Source organism: Ahaetulla prasina, chromosome 2 (genome assembly GCF_028640845.1).
Source record: "Ahaetulla prasina isolate Xishuangbanna chromosome 2, ASM2864084v1, whole genome shotgun sequence".
Taxonomy (NCBI): domain Eukaryota; kingdom Metazoa; phylum Chordata; class Lepidosauria; order Squamata; family Colubridae; genus Ahaetulla; species Ahaetulla prasina.
Window position 1 is genome coordinate 197,622,976 of NC_080540.1, and position 15,750 is coordinate 197,638,725.

Below are 15,750 nucleotides of genomic sequence, written 5' to 3' on the forward strand. Positions count from 1 at the left end.
TTTGAGGATCTATGCTGATAGGAATCAATGGTACTGTCTGTAGGCAGGATATAACATTAATAGCAATGTTTGCATTTCTGTTCTATTCATACACGAAATGCAGTGTGATAGGGTGGAGAAGATATTAAATTGATCAAATAAAATCAAGAAAGGCCAATCCATTTGTTGCTTTTGTTGCAGAAATTAGATGGAATGTCTTCTGCTTTTTTCATTAATCATACAGATGTATAATTGCTGCTGTTGTAACTACTTAGTATCCCAGCAGTCTGACAAATCTGTTTTTACCATTTCAGTCTGTAAGTGCTCATATGGCAGAAACTTTTCTGTTGTTTTTTTTTAATCTTTCCACATAAAAATGTGAAAAAGAAAGATTCTACCCTGGTCATTTGTCTGATATGATTAACCAAAGTTTATTAAATAAGCAACATTTGGGATTTTATGCAACATATTAAGCTATAAACTGTTCAAATTTCACATGCTACGTCTTAGCTTGATAGCAACTAAGGCTATGTATGAGAAATACATATAATTTATTTAACTAATTTCTTGTGATAAAGGTTGGTTACAACCAAAATATAAAAGCCTGTTAGGACTTAAAAATTAACTTTAAAAACTTCATTATCTTTTTTTTACTACCTCTATATGAATAAGTACTTCCAGCTTAGAAAAGCACTGAATGCTTCTGATGAAAACTTATGCCATAATAAACTTGCTGATCTTGAAAATGACTGAATATTTTGTTGTTGTTCAAGAAAATGTAATGTGGGGAACTGCATCTAGTGCCATAATAGAGTTAAGGATTCCTTCTCATTAATTGAAGCCTGCAGTTTTTTGCTATGAGTGCCTTGCCTCTGCATATCACAAAAAGCAGGAGGTACATTTAGTTCCTTTTACCTCCACCCTTCTCTCTTGTCACTTTTAGTCTGCCCCACCTTTCTAGAGCAGCAAAATAATCTCATTTAAGCCCAAGGGAGGTGTCCAAAGGACAAGGGAAAAAGGAACTCCCAATATTAAAAGGTAATGCATATCAAACATTTTACAGAGGTACATTTCAAGCATATGGTTTAAGAAGAGGGGAAAAAGAAAGTGGAAATTAGGCAAAATAAGAAATGCCAGTGTTTGTAACATAACATGGAGATACATCACATTTCAGTTACTTATAGTATTAATTGCAAAGTTTGGTGTGAATATATATATATAATGTATACAAAGTTTGATGTGAAAAACTAAAGGAATTTTTCCATTGCGGAATCTTCTTCAAAATAAATTGTTACAATGTAAATGTGCCAAATGCTTCTATTTATTTATTTAGCATATGTTTTTAGAATTGTACTGATCCCTCCCTACAAAATAAATATATATTAAAAAATCTCAGGAGTATTTTCTCATCTAGATTGTCTTTTTAAAAATCTCATTTATTGACATATTCTCAGAGAACAGAAAACATAGGGCAAAGGATCTTTAAACAAAGGGCATGTAAATATATACACACATAGATCTGAACAGATTTTTTTCCAGAGAAGTATTCTTTTTGTGTCTAAATGCTGCTTGCAATTTTATCTAGTAAACTGTTCTTTCCAAAGCCGTTTGAGGAGGTAATTATTTCTAAATGGTGGAGTAAGGATGTTTTTCCAGGAACTTCCAAAAGTGCAGTGTTTGAAAAATGGGACATTTCTTTGATAAAATAATTATTTCACACGAGGAAAAAATGTTTGGAAATTGATATGTCAGGCTTTTAACATCAATATAAACACCTTTGCAACTTGATAAGAAAAAATAGTATTAACATAGCCACCATGTCCCTGGCAGATAAGATGTGTAGGGCGGGTAATCTGTTTCTTTTTTCCTCCTCCGTTTTGGAAACTCTCTTTGCACTAAACCATTAGATGCGTTATATGATCCTATGGTGGAGCTCAGCTCCTTTTTCTATATAAATATTAAAATAAACTGTTACAGATGGCAAGTTTAGAAAAGGATCATTCATACTCTGAAACGCCACAGCAACCAGAGGCCACACCGGAAGAGTATGCAGTTGCAGGTAATGCAAATTATTTTGGGAAAGGGATTGCTTTTTGGGAAACAAGTTTGAAATTTTTTTTCAAGAATTATCTGGTCTCTGATCCTTGCCCCTAATAAACCTCTATTCTTATTTTGCTTTCATTGAGTAGACATTGGGAGGATCTTCTGCATACTGTTTGTGTGCATACAAATGCACACAATAGGTTCAAATAGGTTAAAACAGAAGCAAAATGTTAAACATAGCAGAAGGTTATCCCCTCTACTTTTAAACGGCTTTAGACTTGGACTGAGATGATCAGTTTGGATCTGGATCTTTAAGCTCACTGGGTGATCTTAAAAACTCCTCACCTAATTTATCTTGCAAGGTTGCAGATGTAGAATGAGGAAGTATGGATATAAATATGGATCAAGAGAACACTGATTTGTTCAAACTGCTTCCACGTAAAATGTTCCATCTGTCTTCATCCTCAAAACTCTGGAGAGTAACCCAACCTTGGCAATACCTAACAAATGTATATTACTATAACATTGTTTGCTCCAGTGATGCAAGTGAAAGAGACCCAGGACATTTGCAAAGGAAAATCGGAGACCAAGAGAAATACTGAAGCATATCTACAGTAGAGCTAGCCACCAATTAAGTCAAGGGAACAGATGCAAGCATTTTATTTCAAGTGTCAGGAAAGATGTGCTAATTACTACTCTGTTGCCTTGATTTTATTGCCAGGGAAACAAAGAAGCATTGATGGGATTTTCTGCCTCAGATACAAAAATAATTGTTGGATGCCATGTGCATCTTAGGGAAAGATTGGGTGCTGTTTTATGTTCTGCCTCAGGCAGCCAAATGTCTTAGACTATAGAGAGAAAATCTCTTTACATTGCAAGATACTTGGTGATTCTCTCACAAAGAGCTTCAAAGGCAGGAGCTTCAAAGGCTGGAGGATAGATTCATTTCGTGCATAGGGAGACTTTACTTGTTGCTGAAGTGGCCACTATGCATAAGTGGCGCATATGTGGGCGCCCTCTGTGGGGGCGCCCACACTCTGGAACGAGCTTCCCCCGGGTTTACGTCAAATACCTGACCTTCAGACATTCTGTCGCGAACTGAAGACATATCTCTTTATCCGCGCGGGGCTGGCTTAAATTGGATTTTTAATGTGAAATTTTATTAATTTTTAAACGGGGTTTTTAGTTTACGGTAATTTTAATTTCAGGCTAATTAAATTAGTTTTTTAAAATGGTATTTTAATCTGTATATTGTATTGTTGGTTTTATCTTGCCTGTACACCGCCCTGAGTCCTTCGGGAGAAGGGCGGTATAAAAATCAAATAAATAATAATAAAAAAATAATAATAATAATATTTCACATGTGGATTGAAACAAACACTTATGACTTGCATGAATCCAAAGCACAGAGCAACATCAGATGGCAGATGTTAATAAATATGCTGATGCAAGGGTTTTTTTCCTTTGTTTTAGGGTAGAGTCCATTTAAGGTAGATACCTTTTTAATACTTATATTTGAATACCGTAAATATACTGATAAATAAATGAACATTGAGGTGTCACTGAAAAAACTCACTGCTGCAGCTGATGTGCTTCTATTAGAACAGAATAGAATAGAATAGGATAGGATAGGATAGGATAGGATAGGATAGGATAGGACAGGACAGGACAGGACAGGACAGAATTGAATTGAATTGAATTGAATTGAATTGAATTGAATTGAATAAGGCCAATAAGGTCAAGTGTGATTGGACACACAAGGAATTTGTCTTGGTGCATATGCTCTCAGTGTACATAAAAGAAAAGATACCTTCATCAAGAATTCTAAGGTACAACACTTAATGATAATCATAGGGTAGAAATAAGCAATCGGGAAACAATATCAATATAAATTGTAAGGATACAAGCAACAAAGTTACAGTCATACAGTCATAAGTGGAAGGAGATGGGTGATGGGAACGATGAGATTATTAATAGTAGTGCAGACTTAGTAAATAGTTTGACAGTGTTGAGGGAATTATTTGTTTAGCAGAGTGATGGTGTTTGGGAAAAAACTATTCTTGTGTCTAGTTGTTCTGGTGTGCAGTGCTCCATAGTGTCGTTTTGAGGGTAGGAGTTGAAACAGTTTATGTCCAGGATGTGAGGGGTCCGTAAATATTTTCACAGCCCTCTTTTTGATTCGTGCAGTATACAGGTCCTCAATGGAAGGCAGGTTGGTAGCAATTGTTTTTTCAACAATTGTTGACTTCAACAATTCAACAATTACAAGTGTGGAGTTAATTTATGTCATGGGTATAGGCCGCTTTTCCTCTTGATATCCTCATATTATAATAGCACTATGAACAAATTCTAATGAAGGAGAATCAAGTAGAAATGTCCCAAACTTTGGGGAAACCATTACCTGAGAAAACGGTTAAAAAGTAGTTATGATCAAGACGCACTAATCTTACTTGTGTCGTGCATCTGTGTCAAAGGCAAATGAAACGTAGATTCTGTCACAGCTAGAATATAAAGTTGTTACCACATGTTTTAGCATTCATATCTAAACTGATTATGAAATATCATCCTATAATGGCTATAGAAAGAGGTCCTTATAGATTGTTTTTAAAAAAAGGAAAAAAGGGGGCATTTCCCATTATGATATTTTTTATTTTATTTGTCACAACAGTATATATAAGCATTTCTATTGGTCAAGCTGAACCTTACTCAGATAAATGTTGATACCACATAGAATCTGACATGGCCAAATCAACAGGCCATACTATAAACTTTCTTAAGGTCATTCTGTATATGTTATCTCCAACAACAACAAATGTTTCTAAGTTCAGAATTCATCACCAAGCAAAGTTCTATCCCAGGTTCTCATTCACTGTTTGGATAAAAGTGTCTGATGTCAATTCTGTAATCTGGACTAGAGGTGGGTTTCAGCAGGTTCTGACCAGTTCTGGAGAACTGGTAGTGGAAATTTTGAATAATTCGGAGAACCGGTAATAAAATTTCTAACTGGCCCTGCCCCCATCTATTCTCTACCTCCCGAGCCTTGGCTGATCAGGAGGAAATGGGAATTTTGCAGTAACATTTCCTTGGAGTGGGGTGGGAATGGAAATTTTACAGTATCCTTCCCCTTTCACGCCCACCAAGCCACACCTACCACAGTAAAAATTTTTGAAACCCACCACTGATCTGGACATGACTCTTTCTGCTCTCATTTGGAGTTGCAATAGGTGGGTCAAAAGTGACATGCAACACTGCAAAATGCACCAGACTTATTTTTAATTAAATGAATTGCACCGTCTGCAGTAGCAGGTTACATTACAATGTAAGTGTAGCTAAAGGAACAAACATGAACGTCGGCTGCATACAATTATATGAAGATACTATACATAGAGAATGAAGCTTTAGTGTTTTTAAAAGCTTTGGCTGCAAAATTGCTTACTGAATTTTGCATACTAAAATAATATTTTAACACACCAAAGTGGTTTTAACAAGGAAGTAAAATAATAACTTTCATTCTGATTGTGACTTACCGTGATGTTACTATTTCTCTGGCTTGTCTTAGCAGATTTTTTAAGATGGAGACAAAAGATGAGCACATATGATAAATCCTTCAGCCATTATGGAAATATTTAATTGGAATAATGTTCACTTCTTGTTCATCTAGCCAATTAAATTCTTACGGGTTTTCGGAAACCCTCTCTTCAACCCTATGCAAATATTCATTATAGGCATTTAATTTTCTAAATATAACAAAGAACCCAATATATTTGGTAGTACTTGCTGAAATGTTTCTGCCATTGGTTTATTCAGCATCTATTCCTGCAGTATCAATTTAGATTTCTTAACAGCGGAATCTCTTAGCATAATTCATGCAACTCTTGTTACCTCTTGTAGATGTTGGCATTTCACACCGTTTGAGAGACCGAGAACTTCTCAGAAAAAGAAGAGCAGAAGCAGAAGAAAAAGACACTCAACAGTGGGTTCTGGGGTAAATTAGGATGGTGACAAAGTGATGTTTATTTTAGAGATAAAGCAATCTGCTGTGATGTTTTTGTTTGTACATAGCTTTTAAAAGGATGTTTTTATGTGTCTAAATAATGACACTGACATTACTTTTGCTCTCATAAAAACAAATTAGTCACATGAAAGTTTAACCAAAATTGGTACAATAGATTTCTCTTCTGAGAAAAATAAGAAATCTTTTTTGCTTTTCCACATATAGAACTCTCTTCTAATGCACCTTATAGAGCTCTTTGCCCATATTTCATCCCAACTCAAATATTAAAGTTTTTGCTAATTCTAGTCCTAGGTAACATGACATCTCCATTTGTATCCTTGAATCTTTTGCCCATCTCATTCTCACACTGACACATATATTTCACACAAATGGTTGGAATTTAGATGATTCTGAAATGCATCTTAGCTGCACAACAACATTTTACTTAGTTGCACAACAACATCTACTGAATCTACTCTATGCCCAGGAAACAGAATTATGCAGTTATTACCCTGGGCCAGTGATCTGCAAACTTGGCTCTTTTAAGACTTGTGGACTTCAACTCCTAGAACTCTGGTAGTTGAAGTCCACAAGTCTTAAAAGAGCCAAGTTTGCAGACCCCTGCCCTAGGCCAATAGAATAGATTTGCAACATTTAATTTAAAATAACTTCTTTTGCAATATTTAATATTTGGTATAATTTATTCTGCTTCTTATGTTGTAGAGGTATGAACAAGGAGCAATAGTACATTAAAAAATCCCCTTTGACCATGAAGTTATCGTTTTGGCTTCCAAAATTTCAGTAGATGTATTTTTGTGTGGTAAATGGTAAAGCCTTGTGTTAGTGTCTCTATATTTATGTTTGTGTATGTTTATGTATCTCCATATATCAAAGCATGTTAAGTTGCATCTATATGTAATGTCAGATTATATTTTTTTTGCCATTCTACAATATCCTTGGAAGATAAAACTTCGAGAGGTTTTAATTTTTTTGTAGCTGTTCATTGTTGCTGCAGCTACTGTTATAAGACCAATCCTTTCCACCCACACTATATTTACTAAGTTTAATTTTTGACCCCTGTTTACCTAATAACCACATAAAGGAACCCCAGCAAGGAATGGAACTGTTGGGAGAACTATGTGAGATAGGCAGCCATATAACCCTGTGGTGAAATCCAATTTTTTTTACTACTGGTTCCGTGGGCGTGTCTTGGTGGGCGTGGTGTGGCTTGGTGGGCGTGGCAGGGGAAGGATACTGCAAAATCTCCATTCCCACCCCAGTCCAGGAGAAGGATACTGAAAAATCCCCATTCCCTCCCCACTCCTGAGGGAAGGATATTGCAAAATCTCCATTCCAACCCCATTCTGGGGCCAGCCAGAGGTGGTATTTGCCAGTTCTCCGAACTACCCAAAATTTACGCTACCGGTTCTCCAGAACCTGTCAGAACTTGCTGGATTTCACCACTGATATAATCCCCCTAAGAATGAAAGAAAGAGAGAAAGAAATACATTTCGGGGAGAAATAGATTGAAGGTAAAAGTCAGAGACCCCACCACCTTTCTTTATTGCCCATGCCTTCCTCTGCTGCTTGGGTATGATTATGGCTTTGAGTTCTGCAGGATGTTAGAATAGAATAGAATAGAATAGAATAGAATAGAATAGAATAGAATAGAATAGAATAGAATAGAATAGAATAGAATAACAGAGTTGGAAGGGACCTTGGAGGTCTTCTAGTCCAACTCCCTGCTTAGGCAGGAAACCCTACACCACTTCAGACAAATGGTTGTTCAATCTCTTCTTAAAAACCTCTGGTGTTGGAGCATTCACAACTTCTGGAGACAAGTTGTTCCACTGATTAATTGTTCTAAATGTCAGGAAATTTCTCCTTAGTTCTAAATTGCTTCTCTCCTTGATTAGTTTCCACCTGTTGCTTCTTGTCCTGCCCTCAGGTGCTTTGGAGAATAGCTTGACTCCCTCTTCTTTGTGGCAGCCCCTGAGATATTGGAACACTGCTATCATGTCTGCCCTGGTCCTTCTTTTCACTAGACGAGGCATATCCAATTCCTGCAACCGTTCTTTATATGTTTTAGCCGCCAGTCCCCTAATTATCTTTGTTGCTCTTCTCTGCACTCTTTCTTGTTGAAGTTGAATCACTGACCAGGATGGGTTCACTTCATCTTGAATGAAAAAAGTGCTGAATAAATAATCTTAACAATCAACCTGAGAGTTTTAATGTGACTCAAGAAGTGAGTTAATGGTTTAGTAAAAAGACCCTTCAAAGCAATCTGTCGGGTCCTAGAGTTGACAAAATGATTCTTATGTGTGCATTCGCCTAGGGAGCAAAAGAGACACAAGCGAGCACGGAAAGGAAGAGCAACTGGAAAGGGCCGAGGCCGGCGTCAGACTCCACAACCAGAACCACAACCAGAGTTGCAGTCAGAGGAAGCTGAGAGTCATGAAACACAGGTGACTGCAGTGGAGGAGAAAGCTGAAGTCACTCATGGACTCTATGAAGAATGCTCTGTCCCCCTGGTGGGCATACAGGAAGGGCTGTATTCACAAGAGGAAATAACCCCGTCTGCTTTCAGTTGTGGTAAGTTCTGTAACTAGTAGCCTTTGAAAATAAAAGCTCTTTTAGTTGAAAAGCATATTATCCCTTTCCACAGTTCTTCAGTTGGATCAGATAAAGACTCTAGTACAAATGTGTCCATCCTTGGCAATTTTAAGACTTGTGACCTCCAACTCCCGGAATTGAAAGAACTCCAATTAGAACTCCGCTCTAATCTTAATTGTAGGAAATATGACTTTTGTAATACAGTAGTAAATGCCTGGAACGATCTGCCTGATCCTGCTGTTAGTCTCTCTAATCTCCATACCTTTTACCGTAAACTGCATACCATGAACCTTTCATGTTTCTTAAGAGGTCCCTAAGGGGGCGTGCATAAGCGCACCAGCGTGCCTACTGTCCCTCTCCTACTGTTTCCAATTATATGTAATCATTCTATGTATTTATGGCTATGTTTTGCCAATTTATATCCTTTTTTTGTGCCAAAAATTTTTTATGTGTCCATATCTATGTCTATTCTGTTACTTATTTTCTTGTATTTGTTGACAAAAAAATAAAACAAAACAAAATAAAATAAAATAAATTCCATGCTGGCTGGGAATTCTGGGAATTGAAGACCACAAGTCTTAAAGTTGCCAAGGTTGGACACCCCTGTACTAGTATCTATCTCAATTTCATTACAGAGAAAATAAAATACAAGAGTAGTGTGGTTCTTTCTGGATTATTGAACAGTAGGGCCCCTTAGATATAATAAGAGGAAAGCTGTCATATCTGATCTGCAAAAATTCTGATGACCATTAAAGATAAAGGTTTCCCTCGCATATATGTGCTAGTCATTCCTGACTTTAGGGGGCAATGCTCATCTCCGTTTCAAACCCGAAGAGCCAGCGCTGTCCGAAGACGTCTCTGTGGTCATGTGGCCGGCATGACTAAATGCCAAAGGCACAGAGAACACTGTTACCTTCCTAACAAAGGTGGTCCCTATTTTTCTACTTGCATTTTTTTACGTGCTTTCGAACTGCTAGGTTGGCAGAAGCTGGGACAAGTAACGGAAGCTCACCCTGTTACGCAACACTAGGGATTCAAACCGCTGAACTGCCCACCTTTCGATCAACAAGCTCAGCATCTTAGCCACTGAGCCACTGCATCCCAATCTAATGACCATTAGAGGACAACAAAGAGCAGTCAGGTGGTGATCATCTTTTGCAACCTTTATTTGGTAGCCCTAATTTAGAGTTTTGCCAGGACCGTTAAATTTTAACTTAGCCAGCTTTCCATTTCTTCTGTCATTGCAGTGCCTTATGTTCTCCTTTATTAATTTTGGCTGAAAGGACAACTGCAACAATATCAGGACCAAATGATAGATTAACATTTCTTTAATTAATTGATTAGTTCATTCATTCTGTTTGCATTGTCACCCATCTCACTTCAGTGATTCTGGGCAGCTCTCAACAATTAAAATAGTACCCCCAAAAAAAATCACATTAATAAAAAAGCCTATAAACATATAAACTGTCAATAAGACTGGATTAAAAATAGAAAAATAATCCTAATCAGGCTGTAGAGAAATGACGTTGTAAACAGCCCTAAAGGCTCTTTTTAGATCCCATCAGATGACACTCCATTGTAGACGGGACTGGTAACATGCCTCTCCTGCGGGATCTGATGAAATACCTTATTTTTCAGAGTATAAGAAGCTCCCGACTATAAGATGCACCTACCTTTTTTGGGGAGGAAAACAAGAAAAAAAAATCTGCCTCTGCCTCTGCCTCCTAGCAATTTTCCTCCTTGCAGCAAACAGCAAACAGCCTTCTTTAGTTTCATTTTCAGCACAGCTTGACTAGCACAAGAAATAAATCTGCCTCTGCCTCCCAGCAGTTTTCCTCCTTGCAGCCTGCTTTAGTTTCATTTTCATTTTCAGCACAACTTGATTAGCACAAGGAAAAAAAAACTGCCTCCCAACAATTTGCCTTCTTGCAGCGAACAGCGGATTGGCCGTACGGCAATAGGCAATGGCAATTCCTGCAGCCTAAAACAGCTGAGGGTTGGGAGGCCTATGCAACCGACAATCAATTGCTTGTGCTAATCAGGCTGTGCTGAAGCTGAAACGGGCTGTTTCCTGTTTGCTGCAAGGAGGTAAATTGCTGGGCGGCAGAAGCCAAAGGGTGGAGGCCGGTGGGTGGGCGGGGCTACATTTTGTGTATAAGATGCAGCCAAATTTTCACTCTTTTTTGGGGGGGGAAGTGTATCTTATCCTCTGAAAAATACGGTAGGTAGGTGAGGCAGTCCATCAAGTATCCAGGTCACATGCCATATAATGCTAGTGTACTGCATATATATTTAATGGTTTGTTTGGGATATTTATATTTAGACTAGGAAAGTGACATGGAATATTTTCTCTCTCTAGCATTCAGAACCTTCCACAAGTACTATTGAAATATACAGTAACTGTAGCACAGATCTGATGATACGTCTCTTGCATCATATGTAGTCTGGCCATTTGAGTGTAAGCTCACGTAACAAGGGAGAAAATACTTTTAATGGAAGTAGTAAACTCTAGTTCTTTCCTAGAGAGTAAATGAGGAATCTTAGGAAATAGAGTAGATGTACAGGTGGTCCTCAACTTACAACTGCAATTAGGACCAGAAAGCCTGTCATAAGTTGTTGGGGTGTGTGTGTGTATGTGTGTGTTGCAACCATTTATGATGGCCAAGGGTGCTTTATGAGATGGCTGTCATAATGTTGTAAAATTACCCAATCAAAATATAATTGCCATTGTATTTTAAAAAAAGATTACATATTAGAAAAAGAAGTCTATAGTCTGCCCTGTAGCTGTAAACTAGGCTACTACTTTTCAGGTTTATTTTATTTTATTTTATTTATTTTGTCACAACAGTATATATAAGCATAAGCATGAAGTAGCTATATAATATATAAGCATATATATGAGTATAAGTAATAACTGTATAAATTGGATATAATGAAAGGAAACAGTAGGACAGGAACGGTAGGCACTTCTGTGCTCTTATGCATGCCCCTTATAGACCTCTTAGGAATGGGGTGAGGTCAATAGTAGACAGTTTTTGGTTAAAGCTTTGGGGATTTTGAGTAGATACCACAGAGTCTGGTAGTGTGTTCCAAGCATTAATAACTCTGTTACTGAAGTCATATTTTCTATGGCATTGCCTGTGTTAAAGTAAATACAGCTTTCAGTTCAGTTGGTTTCTTTTTGTGTGATGGGAGGGGATTCGCCTCTCATGCCTTTCCATAAGTGACTTGTGCCAGCATTGTCAAAATGTAATTCTGTATTTTAGTGTGATTCAGGCGGTTCTGCCACCAAAGACTCTTATTGATTAACTACTGTAGTCCAGCTTTAATGGACAGAAGTATTAAAAAGATGGTTTTAATACCTATTTTACAAAAAATCTATTGTAATTTATTTTTCATCACTGGAACCCTTATAGTGCTTGTACACTTTTACTTTATTTTAAGATTTGAATGTAACCTTTTGTTGTATTGAAAAATCTCTAAGGGGATCACAGGGAAATAATCACAAATACAATGATTTGTAAAAGTCCATAAAATATTTAAAGTAGCTGGTGCCTTAGGTAGCAGAGAAATAGCATCTGGCTGATATATTGTCTAACTCTTACCTTGCAGACACTATAGTTGTGAAAACTATTGGTTTTCATAACAATAGTATTTGGAGAATTGCTAGTTTTAATTCTTCTTTGCTTCTGTTACTATGAATATGTCATCATTAATAAAAAATGTATTTGAAGACATTACTTACTGTAGAATCAGTTTAGGAGTTGATGTTTCACTCCTTTTTTCTTAGATAGTTAATCTTGGTTATAGTTATTACTCAGAGACATCAGTATTATTTAGATTAAACCAATAGAAATATTTGTATGTGATATCTTCTTTACTCTGCACCCCCAGCTCCCCACCCAGGACTAGAGGAGACACCAAGACCTGAAGGCTCAGAGGACCCCCAGTCTTTGGAAAATGATCACTTGGAGCAAGATTTATTTGGCTTTTAATTGAAAAGTTGCTTGTGGATAATAATTGTTCCTTATTCAATGTGGAAAAGCTGTTAGGCTACATGATACCTGTCATTCTTGTGTGAGCAATAAAAATCTGGTAGCCTTTGTTGTAATTTTCCTGCAATTTCTTATTTTTGAAATACCCAGTGACTGTGTCTTCCTTTGGAGAATTCAGCACAGGGGATTTTGTATTTTTTTTTTAATGTTGAGTTTACTGACCTATGTTCAAATGAAGTACCGTATTTTTTCAGAGTATAAGATGCACCTTAGTTTTTGGGGAGGAAAATAAGAAAAAAGCTGATTGGCAGGTGTATTGGCCTTCCAGAATACCCCCAATCAGCTGTTTCCAGAGGTGAATTTTAGCAACAGGTTCCTTGGTTGTGAGCTCTGTGCTTTTTTTTGCTTTTTTTCCTGCCTCTGAAAGCCTCTGAAACAGCTTCAGAAAAAAAGCCTCTGAAGCTCTGTTTGGGGGCTTCTTTTCTGAAGCTTAGTTTCTGAGGCTTTTTTCAGCCTCTGAAACCTCTGTTTGAAAAGCTGGGCAGGGCTACATTCGGAGTATACGAATTCGGAGATTTTCACCCTTTTTTTGGGGGGGGGGGAAAGGTGAGTCTTATACTCTGAAAAGTACTGTAGCTTCTTCATCTAGTATCTTTAACATGCCTTAGTCTGGAAGGATCATTATCTTCAACCATGATGTTGGAGGACAAGGGTAACTATCATGTAAGACATTGTGTAGCTGCAGGCTGGGAAACTTTGAAATAGAGACAAGCAGAATGCCTCTGCCAGATAGCAACTATCAGCCTTCTCCACACCAGAACGGAGGTGTTTTGCATCCATCTAAAGGTGCTTCGTCTGCTTATAAGTAATGCGTTAGAACAGGGAAGAACAAAGATGAATAATATAGAGCAACAAGCAAAGACAGATACCTCCCCAACATTTTTTTTCTCCTCATGTTCCTTATTTGTAGTCATTGGGGACGTGAATGTTTGTGCTACACCATTGTGTACTGCAGATGGGACCTACATGACTGAATGCACCTCTGTTGTTGTTTTTTAAATCCTTTCACAGAATTAACCAGGAAACAATAAATCAATTATTCTGCCTCATTCATGCAAGTTTTTAGTCCCATCTTAGAAGCAATTTCTCCAATTTATATACTTTTGTCATTTTCCACAATTATTATTTTCAAATAATCCGCTGAGGGGGAAAAATCAAAACACTGTAGGAGGTCTTTAGACTGATAACACTTGGAATTCTCTATTTAGAACAATCTCTATATTAGGACAATGGCTTTTAGCCCTTTAGTCTTCTTTTTCCTTTTATATATAGAAAGTATGTGTTTGAGACCATGCACGTGGAGCCCGTAACAGGGACTGAGTAATCCATGTGTACATTTGCAGAGTAATATAATTACATCTCCTTTTGCTCTGCTGATTTCGCCTGATAAGAATAAAAAAAAATATAGGCTAGTGAAACTCCTTACACTATTGACATTTTTACTTCACAATTCTTAGAAGCAGCTTGAAGGCAATCCATGGTCAGAGTTTGAAACAGATGGATATGGAGATTTGGAAATGTTTAAAATAATTACGATTGACAATAGTAAATAATTACAATAATTACAAATAGAAAGTGAATAATAGTAAAAAAATTAATTATTGACAATAATTAAATCAATTTATTGCGGAATTTCTTGTCTTAGTATGTTTGGTTTCTGTATACCCTTCAGAGACTTTGGTAGTGAATGGTTTAGGAAACTAATAAATCAATATATGTTTTATGAATTGTTTTGCATATTTCTATGATCCACAATTGTCTTTGTGCCAAGAAAAAAGTGTAAAAAATTGCTGCCTTGACCTGAGCAACTGGAGGTCCTACAACAATCATCTATCTTGCTCCTCTCAATGCATCCCCGTTTCCTACAAAAGGAGTTAAACAAAGAAAGAAAAGGCCAGGAGCCTAGTAGATCTTGTCTCCTAATGAAGTGAATGTGGAAACAAATTCTTGCCGATTTTACTCCTGTTCTTTCCACTATTGAAGGGAAGCTACTAAATTATTAAACCAATATTAACTCGAGGGACCTGAAATTCAGGAGCCAGGAAAAAGAATGAGACAAGAGTTCCATCCAATGGTGACATAGAGTTACCGCATCTAAAGGCAACATTAACTGTTAATGCTGACTTAATAATACCTGCCCTTGTTGAGGTTTCAATTACACCATATCTGAACTTGGAACAGCTTTTCCTTAATGCTGATATCATGGAGAACTGAAATTGAGGCCCCCTTTCAAGATAGCACAGATTATACAAAGAAGTGACCTAAATAGTACCGATTTTGATGTTTTGCTGCAGAGAAGAACAAACTTCAAATTTCTACATTTTTAAATTACTACTCTTGGAACCCCAAATTCAATCAATCGTTGCAAGGTGCAAAAGAGCCGCCGAAATCAAGCGCCCACATAGCAAATTTAAGGAGCATTCCAAAGCGGAAATCAAGATGATGCTTCCATTACTAAAATTGAATCTGGTACTCCTTCCTTTAAAAAAAAAAAAAATAACCAGCAGCCTAATTTACAGAAGGAAAAAGGCTTTTGTTAATTGGGTGGGATTCAAAAACCTTTACAGATCTATTATCAATCACCCAAAATTTCAGCAAGTCTGAGTCTGCTTTCTGTCTACCTCTGCTTTGGTTCATTCGGCTTTTTGCTCATTTTTATTTTAGAGCAGTAGTTTTCCAATTGTTCTGGGGAATGTGCAGGAATGTTCTTGAAAAAGCAGAAACATCCGTCTAAGAACAACTCCCCCCCACCCACCCCACTGCTGTTTTTCATCTGCAATGAACATCATTGTTCAAGGACTTCCTAGTTCATGTGATAAAATAGTTTGTCCCATCAGGACTGCTCACCATTCTGAATGGATGGAATCCTTGCGTCAGAGCCTTTTCCAGATCGCCTCTCACGTTATATGGGCTCTTTAGTAGAAAAGTCTGTGCTTGCATAATGAGCTCTGATAAAAAAAATGATTGCTTCCCTAAGATTCAAACCTCATCAAAAGATCTTTTCAATGTTTTACAAATTATTAAATGAATGGAATACAATATAATTTACTGCAGTCTAAATTATCC

General features: G+C 37.1%; 1 protein-coding gene across 2 annotated transcripts; it reads left to right on the plus strand.

The window, feature by feature from the left end:
* The first annotated feature begins 1,848 nt into the window (after positions 1-1,848).
* HEMGN (hemogen) lies at positions 1,849-12,740 on the plus strand. Of its 2 annotated transcripts, none has more exons than XM_058171867.1 (4): positions 1,849-2,038; positions 5,914-6,007; positions 8,352-8,608; positions 12,524-12,740. In XM_058171867.1, the coding sequence occupies exons 1-4, from the start codon at positions 1,957-1,959 to the stop codon at positions 12,622-12,624; spliced, it is 534 nt and encodes a 177-aa protein (XP_058027850.1). In that variant the 5' UTR covers positions 1,849-1,956; the 3' UTR covers positions 12,625-12,740. The 2 variants fall into 2 exon arrangements, with proteins under 2 accessions (XP_058027850.1, XP_058027851.1); XM_058171868.1 differs by having other exon boundaries at positions 1,856-2,038; positions 5,914-5,995.
* The last annotated feature ends 3,010 nt before the right edge of the window (positions 12,741-15,750 follow it).